Consider the following 19152-nt stretch of genomic DNA (forward strand, 5'->3'; position numbering starts at 1 on the left):
ATGATGATGATTGATGGCGATGACATCACACCAAAACATTACCACAACCTGTTGTCTTGGCAACCGTTCCTGGGCAGCTCTTGCTCAATACTCTTGTCAGCATTTTAACAGGCTGCTTATATAGCTGTAGGGGGTTCAGTGAACTACACTCAACCCTGCCTATGAGCTGAAGACTTGTCTTAGCTCCCCCAGCAAAATTCTTCTACCTGGGGCTTCTATGTGTTCTATCTGTACCCATCTGTAGCGCTGAAGTCGGAGGGAGATGACTACTACATAAACGGAGCGTGGACCATCGACTGGCCCAGAAAGTTTGATATCGCAGGCACGGCGTTTCACTACAAGAGACCCCTTGACGAACCCGAGTCAATAGAGGCCCTGGGAGCCACCACGGAAATCCTAGTCGTCATGGTAACCACACTTTGCTGTTTTGTTGTGTGTCAGATAAACAATGTGGGAGGGCTTTGCCTTTCTGGCACGGAAAGATGATCAAACTCAGAAGTGCTTTTTCAGGCATCTTTCAGCCTACCGGGAGTCTTTAGTCTATTTGGGAAGTTGGAGATGGGGGTTTTCCATGGAAAAGGGAATTTCACAAAGACAACCTTCAGATGTTACCCACCTATAGAGAAACGGGCCATTGTTGTTTGTACTGTCTAGAGAGATTGTCAGTTTGAATTCACATAAAGCCCAACAGCTGCTCCTAGCAAACCTTAGCTGACCTCCAGACCAGTAAGACCATGGTGGTTTGGGGTTAACAGCTATATATATATATATATATATATATATACACACAGCAATATATATATACAACAATGTGCAATGTGGATATTGAAAAAGCAATTTCTGGCTAAATTCAAATGCACATGGGCATGTGTTTTGGTGAGGGTGTGTGTTTGAGTGTGCGAGTGTTTTCTGGCATGTGAAAGTCTGTGTGTGTGTGTGTGTGTGTGTGTGTGTGTGTGTGTGTGTGTGTGTGTGTGTGTGTGTGTGTGTGTGTGTGTGTGTGTGTGTGTGTGTGTGTGTGTGTGTGTGTGTGTGTGTGTGTGTGTGTGTGTGTGTGTGTTTGTCTATGTGGGTGTGGGTGTAATGGAATGTGTGAGTATCTGAGTGTGTGCATGTGCATGATAGTGTGTGTGTGTGTATTGTGTGTGTGTGTGTGTATGTTGTGCGTGGTGTGTGTGTGTGTGTTGTGTGTGTTTCTCTAAGCCGTCCCACTCATTGGCACTCAGGACCACAGTGGCTTTTCCCTGGACATGAAATACCAGACCCCACAGCTTCACTGGAATAGGGCTGGGGTTAGGGTTAGGAATAGGGTTAGGGTTAGGAATAGGGTTAGGGTTAGGGTTAGGGTTAGGGTTAGGGTTAGGGTTAGGGTTAGAAATAGGGTTAGGGTTAGGTATAGGGTTAGGGTTAGGGTTAGGAATAGGGTTAGGGTTAGGAATAGGGTTAGGGTTAGGGTTAGGAATAGGGTTAGGGTTAGGAATAGGGCTGGGGTTAAGCCGGTTAGGGTTAGGAATATGGTTAGGGTTAGGGTTAGGAATAGGGCTGGGGTTAAGCCGGTTAGGGTTAGGAATAGGGCTGGGGTTAAGCCGGTTAGGGTTAGGAATAGGGCTGGGGTTAAGCCGGTTAGGGTTAGGAATAGGGCTGGGGTTAAGCCGGTTAGGGTTAGGAATAGGGCTGGGGTTAAGCCGGTTAGGGTTAGGAATAGGGCTGGGGTTAAGCCGGTTAGGGTTAGGAATAGGGCTGGGGTTAAGCCGGTTAGGGTTAGGAATAGGGCTGGGGTTAAGCCGGTTAGGGTTAGGAATAGGGCTGGGGTTAAACCGGATTAGGAATAGGGCTGGGGTTAAGCCGGTTAGGGTTAGGAATAGACAGAGCTTTCCATCCCACCACAGGCCATTCCTTTGTGGCAACTGAAAGCTGTGCAGAATTGTGGTCCCTTTCTGCATTACATACACTAACATAAACACAGTGCCGCCACTGCCCATTGGATAACATTTGAGTCTCTGCTTCAGTATAGTAGAGAAACAGCAAATAGTGGGGACATTTTCTGTGGATTAAGGTTTAGGTCAATTCCATTTGAGTTGTTTGATTTAATTTTTTTCTAATTTTATTTAACCTTTATTTTGACAGGGAAGTCATGACATGAAATAATGCCCTTGAAATGATTTAATATGGAACTGAAACCAATGCTATAAATGTATGTAATCAAATAATGTCTTCGTCTCACCTCCAGGTTCTTCTCCAGGAGCAGAACACGGGGATCCATTATAAATTCAACGTTCCCATCCAGAGGACAGGAAGTGGAGACAATGAGGTGGGCTTCTCCTGGAACCATCTGGCCTGGTCCGACTGCTCCGCCACCTGCGCTGGAGGTAGGCACTGCACCAACCACATGCTGATGTACCCTGGGTGTACAAAACATTAGGAACACCTGCTCATTTCCATGACTGACCAGGTGAATCCAGGTGAAAGCTATGATCCCTTAAGTGTTAAATCCACTTCAATCAGTATAAGTGAAGGGGAAGAGACAGGTTAATAAAGAAGGATTTTTGAAGCCTTGAGACAATAGAGACATGGATTGTGTGTGTGTGTGTCATTCAGACAAAAGATGTAAGTGCGTTTGAACGGGGTATGGTAGTAGGTGCCAGGCGCAACATTTGAGTCAAGAACAGCAACGCTGCTGAGGTTTTAATGCTCAACCGTTTGTATCAAGGTATGCTCTACCATCCAGCCAATTTGACACAACTGTGGGAAGCATTGGAGTCGACATGGGCCAGCGTCCCTGTGGAACGCTTTCGGCACCTTGTAGAGCCCATGCTCTGACGAATTGAGGCTGTTCTGAAGGCAAAAGGGGGGGGGGGGGCAACTCAGTATTAGGAAGGTGTCTATCTATATAACACAAGACACTGTGACGATCTTCCCCCTCCCCCCTGACGCACCTCACCTAGTCAATTATCTATCAGTGACAGAGGTACCATACTCTGGAATCATTATGTTTAGATTGCGAAAACCTCATCCCTCAATAACTTCAAGTGAATACTGGGGGTCAACCTGATGAATCAATCTACCAATAATCCACTCCATTTAGCCTAATTCTCACACTTACACATAATCAAACATGGTTTTCTTGTATACTGAGCATATCATGTACAATTATAATGAATATGCTTTGTCTAACTAATTGAACAAACATATCAGCACTTTTGGGCACACCGTTTTTACCAGTTATTTATCTCTACTGTTTTGTCTTTCACTTCTTTTGTTTGGTGCGAATCAATAAAACCTAAAAGCCAATGTTTGGTATACTCAGTGAATGTATCTGTCCTGGGTCCTGTTCAGTAGCCACCAAACAGGGTAAATCATTTTGAAACTGGGAGGTACTTGAGGTACCACTTCAATAAAGAAGTGGATTTCTGCTTTCTATTGCAAAACAGTTTGGCTACGCACATCATTGTGCCTACTGATCACATCACTGGAAATATGAAGACTCTGGGGATCATTCATTTAGGTGTCAGACGTCTATTGCTTATTAGTTAGAGCGTTGGGCCAGTAACCTAAAGGTTGCTGGATCGAATCTCTGAACTGACAAGGTAAAAATCTGTTGATCTGCCCCTGAGCAAGGCAGTTAACCCACTGTTCCCCGGGCTCCGATGACATGGATGTTGATTAAGGCAGGCCCTTGCACCTCTCTGATTCAGAGAAGACACATTTCAGTTGAGGGCATTCAGTTGTACCACTGACTAGGTATCCCCCTTTCCCTATTAACAGTGCTGTTCTAGCTATCTGTTAATGGAATAGGGTGGCAGGTAGCCTAGTGGTTAGAGCGTTGGGCCAGTAACCAAAAGGTGGTTCTAATACCTGAGCGGAGAAGGTGAAAAATCTTGCGATGTGCCCTTGAGCAAGGCACTTAGAGTTGAAGTTGGAAGTTTACATACACTTAGGTTGGTGTCATTAAAACTTGCTTTTAAACCACTCCACAAAGTTCTTGTTAACAAACTATAGTTTTGGCAAGTCTGTTAGGACATCTACTTTGTGCATGACACAAGTCATTTTTCCAATAATTGTTTACAGACATATTCACTTATAATTCACTGTATCATAATTCCAGTGGGTTAGAAGTTTACATATACTAAGTTGACTGTGCCTTTAAACAGCTTGGAAAATTACAGAAAAGGATGTCATGGCTTTAGAAGCTTCTGATAATGCTAATTGACATCATTTGAGTCAATTGGAGGTGTGCCTGTGGATGTATTTCAAGGCCTACCTTCAAACTCTGGTAGGCTTTGCTAGACATCATTGGAAAATCAAAAGTAATCAGCCAAGTCTGATTCATCCTTGGGAGCAATTTCCAAACAGAAATTGGTACCACGTTCATCTGTACAAACAATAGTACGCAAGTATAAACATCAGTAAGGAAGTTAAAGCTTGCTCGCAAATGGGTCTTCCAAATGGACAATGATCCCTAGCATACTTCCAAAGTTGTGGCAAAATGGCTTAAGGACAACAAAGTCAAGGTATTGGTGTGGCCATCACAAAGCCCTGACCTCAATCCTATAGAGAATTTTTTCGGCAGAACTGAAAAAGCGTGTGTGAGCAAGGAAGCCTACAAACCTGACTCAGTTACAGCAGCCCTGTCAGGAGGAATGGGCCAAAATTCACCCAACTTATTGTGGGAAGCTTGTGGAAGGCTACCCGAAGCGTTTTACCCAAGTTAAACAATTTAAAGGCAATACTACCAAATACTAATTGAGTGTATGTAAACTTCTGACCCACTGGGAATGTGAAATAAATATTACTCTCTACTATTATTCTGACATTTCACATTCTTCAAATAAAGTGGTGATCCTAACTGACGTAAAACAGGGAATTTTTACTAGGATTAAATCTCAGGAATTGTGAAGAACTGAGTTTAAATGTATTTAACTAAGGTGTATGTAAATTTCCGACTTCAACTGTAACTCTAATTTCCTCCATGTGCGCTGTACTACTATGGCTGATGCTGTAAAACAACACATTTCACCTGCGGTGTATGTGACAATACAACATATGTTATTTTTCTTTAGAATATGGTTACAGGCTGGGGCTGTTTTTCAGTTATTATTGAATTATTTTCCATTTCAAGTTCTTCCCGTTTGGTAGTTACAGTCTTGTCCCATCGCTTGTCCCATCGCTGCAACCCCCGTATGGGCTCGGTAGAGGTAAAGGTCGAGAGCCATGCGTCCCCCGAAACACGACCCTGCCAGCTTCTTGACACACTGCTCGCTTAACCTGGAAGCCAGCCGCACCAATGTGTCGGAGGAAACACCTTACAACTGGCGACCGGAGTCAGCTTGCAGGCGCCCAGCCCATCACAAGGTGTGACGGACGGCACTGTCACTGGGCCAAACTCATGGGTTTCCCGGTCACGGCCACCTGTGACACAGCCTGGGATCAAACCTGGGGCTGTAGTGACGCCTCAAGCACTGCGATGCAGGGCCTTACTTAGACCACTTCTCCACTCGGGAGGCCATTTATTGTATTCTTTTAAATAATAGTATCGTTCTCCAACATGAGTTACATTGTGTCTTTCCAATCCTGACCAACCAATACTTCTGGAAATAGTGGAGAATAATTTGGGGCGAACCCAGTATGATACTTTGACATGGGTGTGTAGGATCATAACGTTATTGCTTTCTAAATGGAGATTTAGCTTTTAAGAAAAAACGAATGTGTTTTACATATTTAAGCCAAGCACAAGAATATGGTGTAATTTCTATGAATGAGCTGCTTTGAATGTCTTCTGGTTAACCAGGGCTAGCTAGCATACAGTCTGACTTGCCAGAGATACAGTGGCTGTGGTGAGAGAGAGACAAGCCAAACACACAGATGCCTGCTTCTCCAAAACCCTTGTCCTACTGCATACTGAAACCTCCCAACTCTGAAACCGCAGTGAAATGTCCACCACTGCCTCAACAATGAGTAAACCAAATCATTTTACCCCCAAAAGCAATGGGCTTTTATGAAAAAATAAATACTGTTCCTCTCAAGAATGGCCACTAAATACCTGCAATATTCTAGCAACAAAATAAACAAAAACAAAAGTTTTTAAAAATAGATCTATGCTGGACCAAAGCAAAGAGCTCTAGATGCCATGTAGATGTGTATACCTTTGTATTGTCATGTAGATGTGTATACCTTTGTATTGTCATGTAGATGTGTATACCTTTGTATTGTCATGTAGATGTGTATACCTTTGTATTGTAATGTAGATGTGTATACCTTTGTATTGTCATGTAGATGTGTATACCTTTGTATTGTCATGTAGATGTGTATACCTTTGTATTGTCATGTAGATGTGTATACCTTTGTATTGTCATGTAGATGTGTATACCTTTGTATTGTAATGTAGATGTGTATACCTTTGTATTGTCATGTAGATGTGTATACCTTTGTATTGTCATGTAGATGTGTATACCTTTGTATTGTCATGTAGATGTGTATACCTTTGTATTGTCATGTAGATGTGTATACTTTGTATTGTCATGTAGATGTGTATACCTTTGTATTGTCATGTAGATGTGTATACCTTTGTATTGTCATGTAGATGTGTATACCTTTGTATTGTCATGTAGATGTGTGTACCTTTGTATTGTCATGTAGATGTGTGTACCTTTGTATTGTCATGTAGATGTGTATACCTTTGTATTGTAATGTAGATGTGTATACATTTGTATTGTCATGTAGATGTGTATACCTTTGTGTTGTAATGTAGATGTGTATATATTTGTCATGTAGATGTGTATACCTTTGTATTGTCATGTAGATGTGTATACCTTTGTATTGTCATGTAGATGTGTATACCTTTGTATTGTCATGTAGATGTGTGTACCTTTGTATTGTCATGTAGATGTGTATACCTTTGTATTGTCATGTAGATGTGTATACCTTTGTATTGTCATGTAGATGTGTATACCTTTGTATTGTAATGTAGATGTGTATACCTTTGTATTGTCATGTAGATGTGTATACCTTTGTGTTGTAATGTAGATGTGTATACATTTGTCATGTAGATGTGTATACCTTTGTGTTGTAATGTAGATGTGTATACCTTTGTGTTGTAATGTAGATGTGTATACATTTGTGTTGTCATGTAGATGACATTCTGGGGTTCAGGACTTCTACAAAGCAACGTTTTATACCGTATCAAACTCAACACAACAGATCCTTACACTTTGGATGTGGGCCTTGATTCATAAAGCCGCTGAATTTAGCTGACACCCTTAATCAGAAAGTTTCATTGAATGCATTGCTGTGCTAATACAAGCTCTTCTGACATCCATCCTGGCCACTTCAGTTCCCCTACCCTCTCCAAGCATGATTCTCTACCACCAATCCATATGTCAGCTGTACTATTGGTGTTTGTCCCACATGTATGCACGCTCACAGACAGACACACACATGCACATCTCGTTACAACGGTCAGACCAGTATGGTGTAGGGTATGTCCCATTTAGACTCCATAGAGAGGCCACACACACACACCCACATGCACGCACACACGCACTCGCACACACACACACACACACACACACACACACACACACACACACACACACACACACACACACACACACACACACACACACACACACACACACACACACACACACACACACACACACACACACACACACACACACACACACACACACACACACACACACACACACACACACACACACACACACACACAGAGTTGGGTGACAGTGATATGGTAGCCATCAGACCCCAGCAGCCAGAGTAAAGGGAGCTCTATAAAAGTGATTTGACAAGGTATCCTGCAAGGCACCAGGCATTTACACGTCTGCTTCTACTACAGACTGAAACCATACCTTACTTCTCCACCCAAACACAGACACAGACACACAGGACACACTGCACTCTGGGTCACGTGCAGGAGAATAACACGGTGATTTCGGTACTGTACTTTCTTACATTTTCAGGAATCAGTAGTTAATCAGGGACATGGCTGTTGTGTGGATTTTTACTCCTCTTCTCTGTTAGACTCTTGAGCCAAGCGGTTTACTTCTGCCATCTTTGAATTTGCCTATAAGCATTTGCCTATAAGCTTGCATTTGCCTATAAGCTTACGTTGCTCCAAGGTCGGGGATGTCCCAGACTACTTCTCTGTCAGCGTTCTCAGGAAGCAGTGCATCACACAGTAAGAGGGTGGATATTAACTGGGTGTTGTGTTTGTACTCCTTTGCCTGCTAGGTTCCCAGAAGCAGGGAGTGGTGTGTAAGCGTCTGGATGATAACTCTGTGGTGCAGAACAGCTACTGTGAAGCAGAAAGCAAACCTCCAGGGAACCAGAGGTCCTGCAACACTGAACTCTGCCCCCCAGAGTACGTACAGTAAGACCTTCACATCACATACAGTACTATACAGCATAGTACTGCTCAACACAGTACTATACAGCACAATACTGCTCAACACAGTACTTATGCCATGTTAATATGATATCTGAGTGAGAGTGACTGACATAATCAATGGGGGCTCTCTGAAACTCAGGGCCCTGGGCAAGTGCCCTTCGTGCCCGGTCGGTAATTCAGCCATGATTACCAAGTTTACATAGCTGGCTACACTAATTTACCAATCAAAAAAAAACGTTTTTCTGACATGGGATAATTGAGTGACTGTCAGGGACTGACATGACAAGATAAACATTTCAGATGCACAATAACATTTCGAAACTGCACCTTGTGTATTCTAACAGTAAGTTGAGACCCCGACTGAGTTCCTAATAAAATAAAAATAAAAAGAACAAATACTAATTTGTTCCGGGGCCCCCTAGTGGCCGGGGGTTTTGAAGTGACTTATGTCGCTAATGCCTGGGGTTCTCCCTGAGAAGACTGACTGAACAAGCATTTAGCTCTGCCAGAAGTTAAGGCTCTGGATGAGAAAAATCTTTCATGAAAACAATTATGACTTGCTATATTATTTTGCCTTCAAGGAGCCCGGAAGCTGTGAAACATTTTTTGAAGAAAATGCTCAAATATAACGTCAATGATTTAGAACTTTATTTGTTTACTATTTTTTTTACTATTGCGATTTGAAGGCCTCGGGACAGTCACTGGAATGCTGGCCTGTGTAGGAGAGACACTGCACTGTCTGCTTCTGCTGGCCCAGCCCACACTGCGCTGAACACTGTGGTGAAACACACACACACTATTAATCACCCTGCACAAAACACTGAACTACATAAACACTATTAACCACCCTGCACCAGACACTGAACCACATAAACACCATTAACCACCCTGCACCAACCACTGAACCACATAAACACTATTAACCACCCTGCATCAAACACTAAACCACATAAACACTATTAACCACCCTGCACCAAACACTGAACCACATAAACACTATTAACCACCCTGCACCAGACACTGAACCACATAAAAACTATTAACCACCCTGCATCAGACACTGAACCACATAAACCATATTAACCAGCCTGCACCAGACACTGAACCACATAAACACTATTAACCACCCTGCACCAGACACTGAACCACATAAACACTATTAACCACCCTGCACCAGACACTGAACCACATAAAAACTATTAACCACCCTGCACCAAACACTGAACCACATAAACCATATCAACCACCCTGCACCAAACACTGAACCACATAAACACTATTAACCACCCTGCACCAGACACTGAACCTCATAAACACTATCAACCACCCTGCACCAAACACTGAACCACATAAACACTATTAACCACCCTGCACCAAACACTGAACCACATAAACCATATCAACCACCCTGCACCAGACACTGAACCACATAAAAACTATTAACCACCCTGCACCAGACACTGAACCACATAAACACTATCAACCACCCTGCACCAAACACTGAACCACATAAACACTATTAACCACCCTGCACCAGACACTGAACCACATAAACACTATTAACCACCCTGCACCAGACACTGAACCACATAAACACTATTAACCACCCTGCACCAAACACTGAACCACATAAACACTATTAACCACCCTGCACCAAACACTGAACCACATAAACACTATTAACCACCCTGCACCAAACACTGAACCACATAAACACTATTAACCACCCTGCACCAGACACTGAACCACATAAAAACTATCAACCACCCTGCACCAAACACTGAACCACATAAACACTATTAACCACCCTGCACCAGACACTGAACCACATAAACACTATTAACCACCCTGCACCAGACACTGAACCACATAAAAACTATTAACCACCCTGCACCAAACACTGAACCACATAAACCATATCAACCACCCTGCACCAAACACTGAACCACATAAACACTATTAACCACCCTGCACCAAACACTGAACCACATAAACACTATTAACCACCCTGCACCAAACACTGAACCACATAAACACTATTAACCACCCTGCACCAAACACTGAACCACATAAACACTATTAACCACCCTGCACCAAACACTGAACCACATGAACACTATTAATCACATACTGCATTCAAAAGACACAGACATAGTTATTTCCCCTCAGCACAGCCACACTGTTAAAACTCCTACCCACTACATGTGTTAGAACTTAGAGTAACTGAGTCACTGAGACAGTCAAACAGCACTTCTCCTGGCTGTGTCATTCTGATGACGTCCTGTATGGGCCAAGCCAAGCTTAGCCTGAGTTTGCAGATTCTCACTGCCCTCTGTTTTACATTCCCAGCAGACACTCAACAGTTCTGTCTAATCACTAGGGATGAGAGAGAGAGAGAGAGAGAGAGAGAGAGAGAGAGAGAGAGAGAGAGAGAGAGAGAGAGAGAGAGAGAGAGAGAGAGAGAGAGAGAGAGAGAGAGAGAGAGAGAGAGAGAGAGAGAGAGAGAGAGAGAGAGAGAGAGAGAGAGAGAGAGAGAGAGAGAGAGAGAGAGAGAGAGAGAGGAGTCATCTGCAAATCGCTGTTTATTACTGAGATCTGGGACCCAATGTTGTCTTTGTCATGTGTGCGCTGTTCTGGACTTGGGGACTGTGAAGAGACCTCTTGTGGCATGTCTTGTGAGGTATGCATGGGTGTCCGAGCTGTGTGCCAGTAGTTTAGACAGACAGCTTGGTGCATTCAACATGGCAATACCTCTCACAAATACAAGTACATGCATAGAAGTAGAATGAACTTTCTTCATGCACAGCCGTTTATCAGGCCATTGGTTGAGAAAGCATTCTGTGGAATTAAGTTGTTGGCATGGTAACTCTTCTTTCTGTAATTATTATGACCAGGTGAATTGTTGCTATGGGAGAGGGCAGAACTGGTGGGTTCTCCTTCCTCACAGAGAGGCTTTAGTGTATGTAGTGTGTGTGTGTTGTGGCCAAATGTGCTTAGCTTCTTTTACGAGGGCTGGGGGAACGGTCAGACAGAGTTCAATCATGTCTCATATGTTCCATTGGAAAAAGAGGGATTAAATTCTGTTGGCCAATGGGCTGAATGGATTAAATTATGTTAGCCAATAAATTGAATGGATTAAAAACAGTTGGCCAATAGGCTGAATGGATTAAAAACAGTTGGCCAATAGGCTGAAGGGATTAATTACTGTTGGCCAATGGGTTGAAGGGATTAAATTCTGTTGGCCAATGGGCTGAATGGATTAAATTATGTTAGCCAATAAATTGAATGGATTAAAAACAGTTGGCCAATAGGCTGAATGGATTAAAAATAGTTTTCCAATAAGGTGAAGGGATTAAATACTGTTGGCCAATGGGCTGAAGTCATCTGCCAATAGTGGTGTGTGTATATTGGGGTGTATATGAGTGAGTCATTACCATTAGATGGGCATCTGTAATGAACCGATGTGAAGTTCTGGTCTTAAGCTGATCCTGGCTTCACCCAATGTCCAAGAAAGTTATCTTTGAATTTATCAACTCACTTCATTAAGGGACACTTTCTATGTGTATTCAGCTAGTTAGTGGACTCCTTTCTACTCTTCTCAGAATCTCAGACAATCCTTTGTTGTACATTGCAGTATCAAACTGAACTGCAACAAACACATGCTGTGATTTTTCTATCAGGAACGCTAACATAGTGTTCACAGTACTGTCTCGACATGAGCTGTTTAAAAATGATTGTTGGCAACCCAGATATTGGGAGACATTGTTCATTTAGGATACATTCCTGTAGATGATGTGAAATGGATTCAGGACTGTAACGGCTCACAGTCTATATATCTGTGTTGATTGTAGTAATAATACTAATAATAGTAATAATAATAATAATATTTTTACATGTGACTTATACAAAGCTTTTCAAAAACAACATCAGACGAAACAAAAACGCGGGGGGGGGGGGGGGGGGTCACAGAAGGCTAGAGAGAGGGAGTTCCAGAGCCTAAGAGACGACCCTGGAGACGACCCTGGAGACGACCCTGGAGACGACCCTGGAGACGACCCTGGAGACGACCCTGTCGCTGTTTTCTGAATTAGTCTTGGTATATATACAAGAAAACACTCTTATTTACTACAGAATACACACTGTGTGTACAAAACATTAGGAACACCTGCTCTTTCCATGACATAGACTGACCTGGTGAATACAGGTGAAAGCTATGATCCCTTATTGATGTTAAATCCATTTCAATCAGTGTAGATGAAGGGGAGGAGACAGGTTAAAGAAGGATTTTTAAGCCTTGAGACAATTGAGACATGGATTGTGTATGTGTGCCATCCAGAGGGTGAATGGACAAGACAAAATATTTAAGTGCCTTTGAAAGGGGTATGGTAGTAGGTGTCAGGTGAACCGGTTTGAGTGTGTCAAGAAATGCAACACTTCTGGGTTTTTCATGCTCAACAGTTTCCTGTGTGTATCAAGAAAGGTCCACCACCCAAAGGGCATCCAGCCAACTTGACACAACTGTTGGAAGCACTGAAGTCAACATTGGCCAGAATCCCTGTGCCACGCTTTAGATACCTTATAGAGACAAGCCCCGACGAATTGAGGCTGTCCTGAGGGCAAAAGGGGGTGCAACTCAATATTACGATGTTGCTCCTAATGTTTTGTGCACTCAGCGTACACCTGAAACAATATGCAATGTATATCAACTGTATAGTACTAGTACTGTCAGCTGTATGAATAATGATCTGATCCACATGGTTCCAATAGCTAAGTTGAAGGGACAGTTCATTCTGGTTAAGTCGTTGTTCCAATGTAGTTCCAATGTGGTTGCAGTGGTGGAAAAAGTACCCAATTGTCATACTTGAGTAAAAGTAAAGATATCTTAATAGAAAATGACTCAAGTAAAAGTGAAAGTCACCCAGTAAAATACTACTTGAGTAAAAGTATTTGTTTTTAAATATCACCACCGATAAATCCACTGTCACCACTGATAAATCCACGATAATTGAGAATTTCAGTAAGCATTTTTCTATGGCTGGCCATACTTTCCACCTGGCTACCCCTACCCCAGTCAACAGCTCTGCACCCCCCACAGCAACTTGCCCAAGCCTCCCCCATTTCTCCTTCACCCAAATCCAGATTGCTGATGTTCTAAAAGAGCTGCAAAATCTGGACCCTCTCTTTCTAAAATTATCCGCTGCAAATGTTGCAACCCCTATTACTAGCCTGTTCAACCTCTCTTTCGTATCATCTGAGATCCCAGAAGATTGGAAAGTTGCTGCGGTCATCCTCCTCTTCAAAGGGGGAGACACCCTAGACCCAAACTGATACAGGCCGATATCTATCCTACCCTGTCTATCTAAGGTCTTCGCAAGCCAAGTTAAGAAACAGATCACCGACCATTTTGAATCCCACCGTACCTTCTCTGCTAGGCAATCTGACCTCTGGCAGTCTCTATGGGGGTGCCACAGGGTTCAATTCTCGGGCCGACTCTTTTCTCTGTATACATAAATGATGTCGCTCTTGCTGCTGGTGATTCTCTGATCCACCTCTACGCAGACGAGACCATTTTGTATACATCTGGCCCTTCTTTGGACACTGTGTTAACTAACCTCCATACGAGCTTCAATGTCATACAACACTCCTTCCGTGGCCTCCAACCGCAGTAAAACTAAATGCATGCTCTTCAACCGATCGCTGCCCACACCTGCCCGCCCATCTAGCATCACTACTCTGGACGGTTCTGACTTAGAATATGTGGACAACAACAAATACCTAGGTGTGTGGTTAGACTGTAAACTCTCCTTAAGCACATTAAGCATCTCCAATCCAAAATCAAATCTAGAATCGGCTTCCTATTTTGCAACAAAGCATCCTTCACTCATGCTGTCAAACATACCCTCGAAAAACGGACTATCCTACCGACCCTTGACTTTGGCGATATTATTTACAAAATAGCCTCCAACACTCTACTCAGCAAATTGGATGCAGTCTATCACAGTGCCATCCGTTTTGTCACCAAAGCCCCGTATACTACCCACCACTGCGACCTGTATGCTCTCGTTGGCTGGCCCTCGCTTCATATTTGTTGCCAAACCCACTGGCTCTAGGTCATCTATAAGTCTTTGCTAGGTAAGGATTCGCCTTATCTCAACTTACTGGTCAACATAGCAGCACCCACCCGTAGCACGCAGGTATATTTCACTGGTCACCCCCAAAGCCAATTCCTCCTTTGGCCGCCTTTCCTTCCATTTCTCTGCTGCCAATGACTGCAGCGAACTGCAAAAATCACTGAAGCTGGAGACTCATATCTCCCTCACTAACTTTAAGCATCAGAGCAGCTTACAGATCATTGCACCTGTACCGAGCCCATCTGTAAATAGCCCATCTGTAAATAGCCCATCCAAATACCTCATCACCATATTGTTATTTTAATTATTTTTCTCCTTTGCACCGCGGTATCTCTAATTGCACATTCGTTTTCTGCACATCTATCATTCCAGTGTTTAAATTGCTAAGTTGTAATTACTTGCCTTACCTCCCTAATCTTACTTCATTTGCACACACGGTGTATAGACTTTTCTATTGTGTTATTGACTGCATGTTTGTTTATTCCATGTGTAACTCTGTGTTGTTGTTTGTGTCGCACTGCTTTGATTTATCTTGGCCAGGTTGTAAATGAGAACTTGTTCTCAACTGGCCTACCTGATTAAATAAAGGTGAAATAAAATGTTTAAAAAATATATATATATATACTTAAGTATCAAAAGTAAATGTAAAAGTATAAATCATTTCACATTCCTCATACTAAGCAAATCTTTTATTTAAGGATGGCCATGGGCACACAAACATTTTAACAATCATTTACAAACAAAGTGTTTGTGTTTAGTGAGTCCACCAGATCAGAGGCAGTAGAGATGACCAGGGATGTTCTCTTGATAAGTGCATGAATGGGACCATTTTCATGTCCTGCTAAGCATTTAAAATGTAACTTTTGGGTGTCAGAGAAAATTTATGGAGTAAAAAGTACATTATTTTCTTTAGGAATGTAGTGATGTAAAAGGTGTTGTAGGGTACAGATACCCATAAAAACGACTTAAGTAGTACTTTAAACTATTTTTACTTAAGTACTTTACACCATTGTGTGGTTGTGTTGTTGTAGGTGGTTTATCGGGGACTGGTCGGCCTGTGGGAAGACGTGTGATGGCGGGATACGGACACGGACGGTTCTCTGTATCAGGAAAATGGGGCCTGCCGAGGAGGAGACCCTGGAGGACAGCCACTGTCTGACGCACCGACCAATAGAACGAGAAGCCTGCAACAACCAGTCCTGCCCCCCTCAGTGGATCACTCTGGATTGGTCAGAGGTGAGAGAAGGACTACCCCTTTTCACTTGTTGACGTCCCAGCAGGAAAAACATAATGGTGTCATTTTAACCGCTTCTTTCAACTGGAATCACTTTGAGTTACAGCAGTGGTTTCAATAGAGACCTAAAATAATTGAGCTTGTGTGTTGTTCCTTCTGTCCCCCAGTGTACACCCAGATGTGGCCCTGGGTTCAAGCACCGCATCGTTCTGTGTAAGAGCAGCAACCTGACCAAGACCTTCCCCCCCGCCCACTGTTCCGGCCACAACAAGCCCCCCATCAGGACCCGCTGCAGTCTGGGACACTGTCCACCACCTAGATGGATCCTAGGGGAATGGGGACAGGTACGATTGTTCCCCCTTCAGAAATCATTGCTTCCTTTCACTTTTCCATTCACTTTTCATTGCTTTGATATGTCTTGACATGGGGATATCAAAACAACAATGTTTTTGTAAAGGCAATTCAAATTAACTGTTGTAAGATGAACAGACACCACATCCTGTTTTGGTGAACAGTCAACAGAATTTACACTCTGATCATAAACTGGTGTCCCTAGTGCTGATCACATGTGCCTGTCCAACCAGTCTGCCTGCCTGTGCTTGAGTGCATGCCGGTGTGTGTGTGTGTGTGTGTGTGTGTGTGTGTGTGTGTGTGTGTGTGTGTGTGTGTGTGTGTGTGTGTGTGTGTGTGTGTGTGTGTGTGTGTGTGTGTGTGTGTGTGTGTGTGTGTGTGTGTGTGTGTGTGTGTGTGTGTGTGTGTGTGTGTGTGTGTGTGTGTGTGTGTGTGCGGCCCCAGTCAGGTCTCAGCCATCCCATCAACTTGTGTCTGACTTCTGTGCCCACCAGGCCACCAGGCTTACTTTCCCTTCAGATCAGGCTCTGTGGAGCCTCACATCCCAGCCTGCATGTCATCCCCTCCAAATTAGACAGTCTTTATTAGGGCCCAGGCCGGCCCTGACAGATGGCCTACGTCAATGCATGGTCTTAAGTGGGATTTGAACCAGTGACCTTTTGGCCTCCGCCAGCGAGACTGTGAAGGAAAGCACTGTCTTCACTTCAATCTTCCCTTTATACAGCTCAGGAAGAGACGGGTGAGAGACAGGAGTAGAGGAGGAGGTGAGGCAAAGAGGGGCTGGAGGGAGGGAGAGGGAGATATATATAGAGTGTGTGAGAGAGAGAGAGAGAGAGAGAGAGAGAGAGAGAGAGAGAGAGAGAGAGAGAGAGAGAGAGAGAGAGAGGGAGAGGGAGAGAGAGAGAGACAGACATCACCTTGGCCAGTGCGTGAGAAAATCCTTAATCCAAACAGACTTAAAACTGGTGTTTCTGGTGTGTATTAGGCCACACTGATACTGACCCTGTCCTTTGACGGGCCACAGAGAGGTTATCAGCCATTGGCTCAATTCAATATGTATCCCTGAAGTGTTTGCTATACATTTCAGATTGAGCCAACAAATGCAGCGTTTACCGGGAATGGGTTCTCCGCCAACACGGGAGAATTGCCTTTAAAATACAATTGGGCTTTGGCGCTGAACTTCCACGATACGGATTGAATAGAGCCCCCGGCCTTCTGATTGAAGTTGGGGCACCGGATGTTGTTGTTTGTGTGTGAGCGTACATATGGTTGCCATTAGAACCTTGAACCATAGCCCATGACCTCTAACCTCTGGAGTCTGATCTCTAACCCCCACTTTACTACCACAACAAAGTCCACCAATGCAATCCCACAACAAGGCCACTAAATAACATCCAGGTATATCTAGAAGTGTCCGTAAAGTCTACTAGAGAACGTGACCAGAGAAACTCTTTCTGTAATATGACTAGTATGTTACAGACAGAACTACTATGGTACAGACAATAACATAGACAGGAGAACTGTTAAGTTGCACTGATAACCCCTAGCTGATGTAATTGACTACATATTCCTAGCTGATGTAATTGACTACATATTCTTAGCTGATGTAATTGACTACATATACCTAGCTGATGTAATTGACTACATATACCTAGCTGATGTAATTGACTACATATTCCTAGCTGATGTAATTGACTACATATTCCTAGCTGATGTAATTGACTACATATTCTTATCTGATGTAATTGACTACATATTCCTAGCTGATGTAATTGACTGCATATTCTTAGCTGATGTAATTGACTGCATATTCTTAGCTGATGTAATTGACTACATATTCTTAGCTGATGTAATTGACTACATATTCTTAGCTGATGTAATTGACTACATATACCTAGCTGATGTAATTGACTACATATTCCTAGCTGATGTAATTGACTACATATTCCTAGCTGATGTAATTGACTACATATTCTTAGCTGATGTAATTGACTACATATTCCTAGCTGATGTAATTGACTGCATATTCTTAGCTGATGTAATTGACTACATATTCCTAGCTGATGTAATTGACTACATATTCCTAGCTGATGTAATTGACTACATATTCTTAGCTGTTGTAATTGACTACATATTCCTAGCTGATGTAATTGACTACATATTCTTAGCTGATGTAATTGACTACATATACCTAGCTGATGTAATTGACTACATATTCCTAGCTGATGTAATTGACTACATATTCTTAGCTGATGTAATTGACTGCATATTCTTAGCTGATGTAATTGACTACATATTCCTAGCTGATGTAATTGACTACATATTCCTAGCTGATGTAATTGACTACATATTCTTAGCTGATGTAATTGACTACATATTCCTAGCTGATGTAATTGACTACATGTTTCTGGCTGATGTAATTGACTGCATATTCTTAACTGATGTAATTGACTACATATTCCTAGTTGATGTAATTGACTACATATTCCTAGCTGTTGTAATTGACTACATATTATTGGCTGATGTAATTGACTACATATCCTTGGCTGATGTAATTGACTACATATTCTTGACTGATGTAATTGACTACATATTCCTAGCTGATGTAATTGACTACATATTGTTAGCTGATGTAATTGACTACATATTCCTAGCTGTTGTAATTGACTACATGTTTCTGGCTGATGTAATTGACTACATGTTTCTGGCTGATGTAATTGACTACATATTCCTAGTTGATGTAATTGACTACATGTTTCTAGCTGATGTAATTGACTGCATATTCTTAGCTGATGTAATTGACTACATATTCCTAGTTGATGTAATTGACTACATATTCCTAGCTGATGTAATTGACTACATATTCTTGACTGATGTAATTGACTACATATTCCAAGCTGGTGTAATTGACTACATATTCCTAGCTGATGTAATTGTCTACATGTTTCTGGCTGATGTAATTGACTACATATTCCTAGCTGATGTAATTGACTACATATTCCTAGCTGATGTAATTGACTACATATTCC

The 19152-nt window shown here is 42.6% G+C and overlaps 1 protein-coding gene across 1 annotated transcript in view; it reads left to right on the forward strand.

Annotated features, from left to right (window-relative positions):
* LOC124000157 (A disintegrin and metalloproteinase with thrombospondin motifs 6-like) overlaps positions 1–19152 on the forward strand; it is a 247176-nt gene that overhangs the window by 198553 nt on the left and 29471 nt on the right. The window contains exons 19-23 of the mRNA XM_046306337.1: positions 245–408; positions 2231–2369; positions 8251–8380; positions 15570–15774; positions 15940–16116. Of these exons, the coding sequence (XP_046162293.1) occupies positions 245–408; positions 2231–2369; positions 8251–8380; positions 15570–15774; positions 15940–16116 (815 nt within the window). The remainder of the gene's footprint in view (positions 1–244; positions 409–2230; positions 2370–8250; positions 8381–15569; positions 15775–15939; positions 16117–19152) is intronic.

This window comes from Oncorhynchus gorbuscha, linkage group LG16 (assembly GCF_021184085.1).
Source record: "Oncorhynchus gorbuscha isolate QuinsamMale2020 ecotype Even-year linkage group LG16, OgorEven_v1.0, whole genome shotgun sequence".
Taxonomy (NCBI): domain Eukaryota; kingdom Metazoa; phylum Chordata; class Actinopteri; order Salmoniformes; family Salmonidae; genus Oncorhynchus; species Oncorhynchus gorbuscha.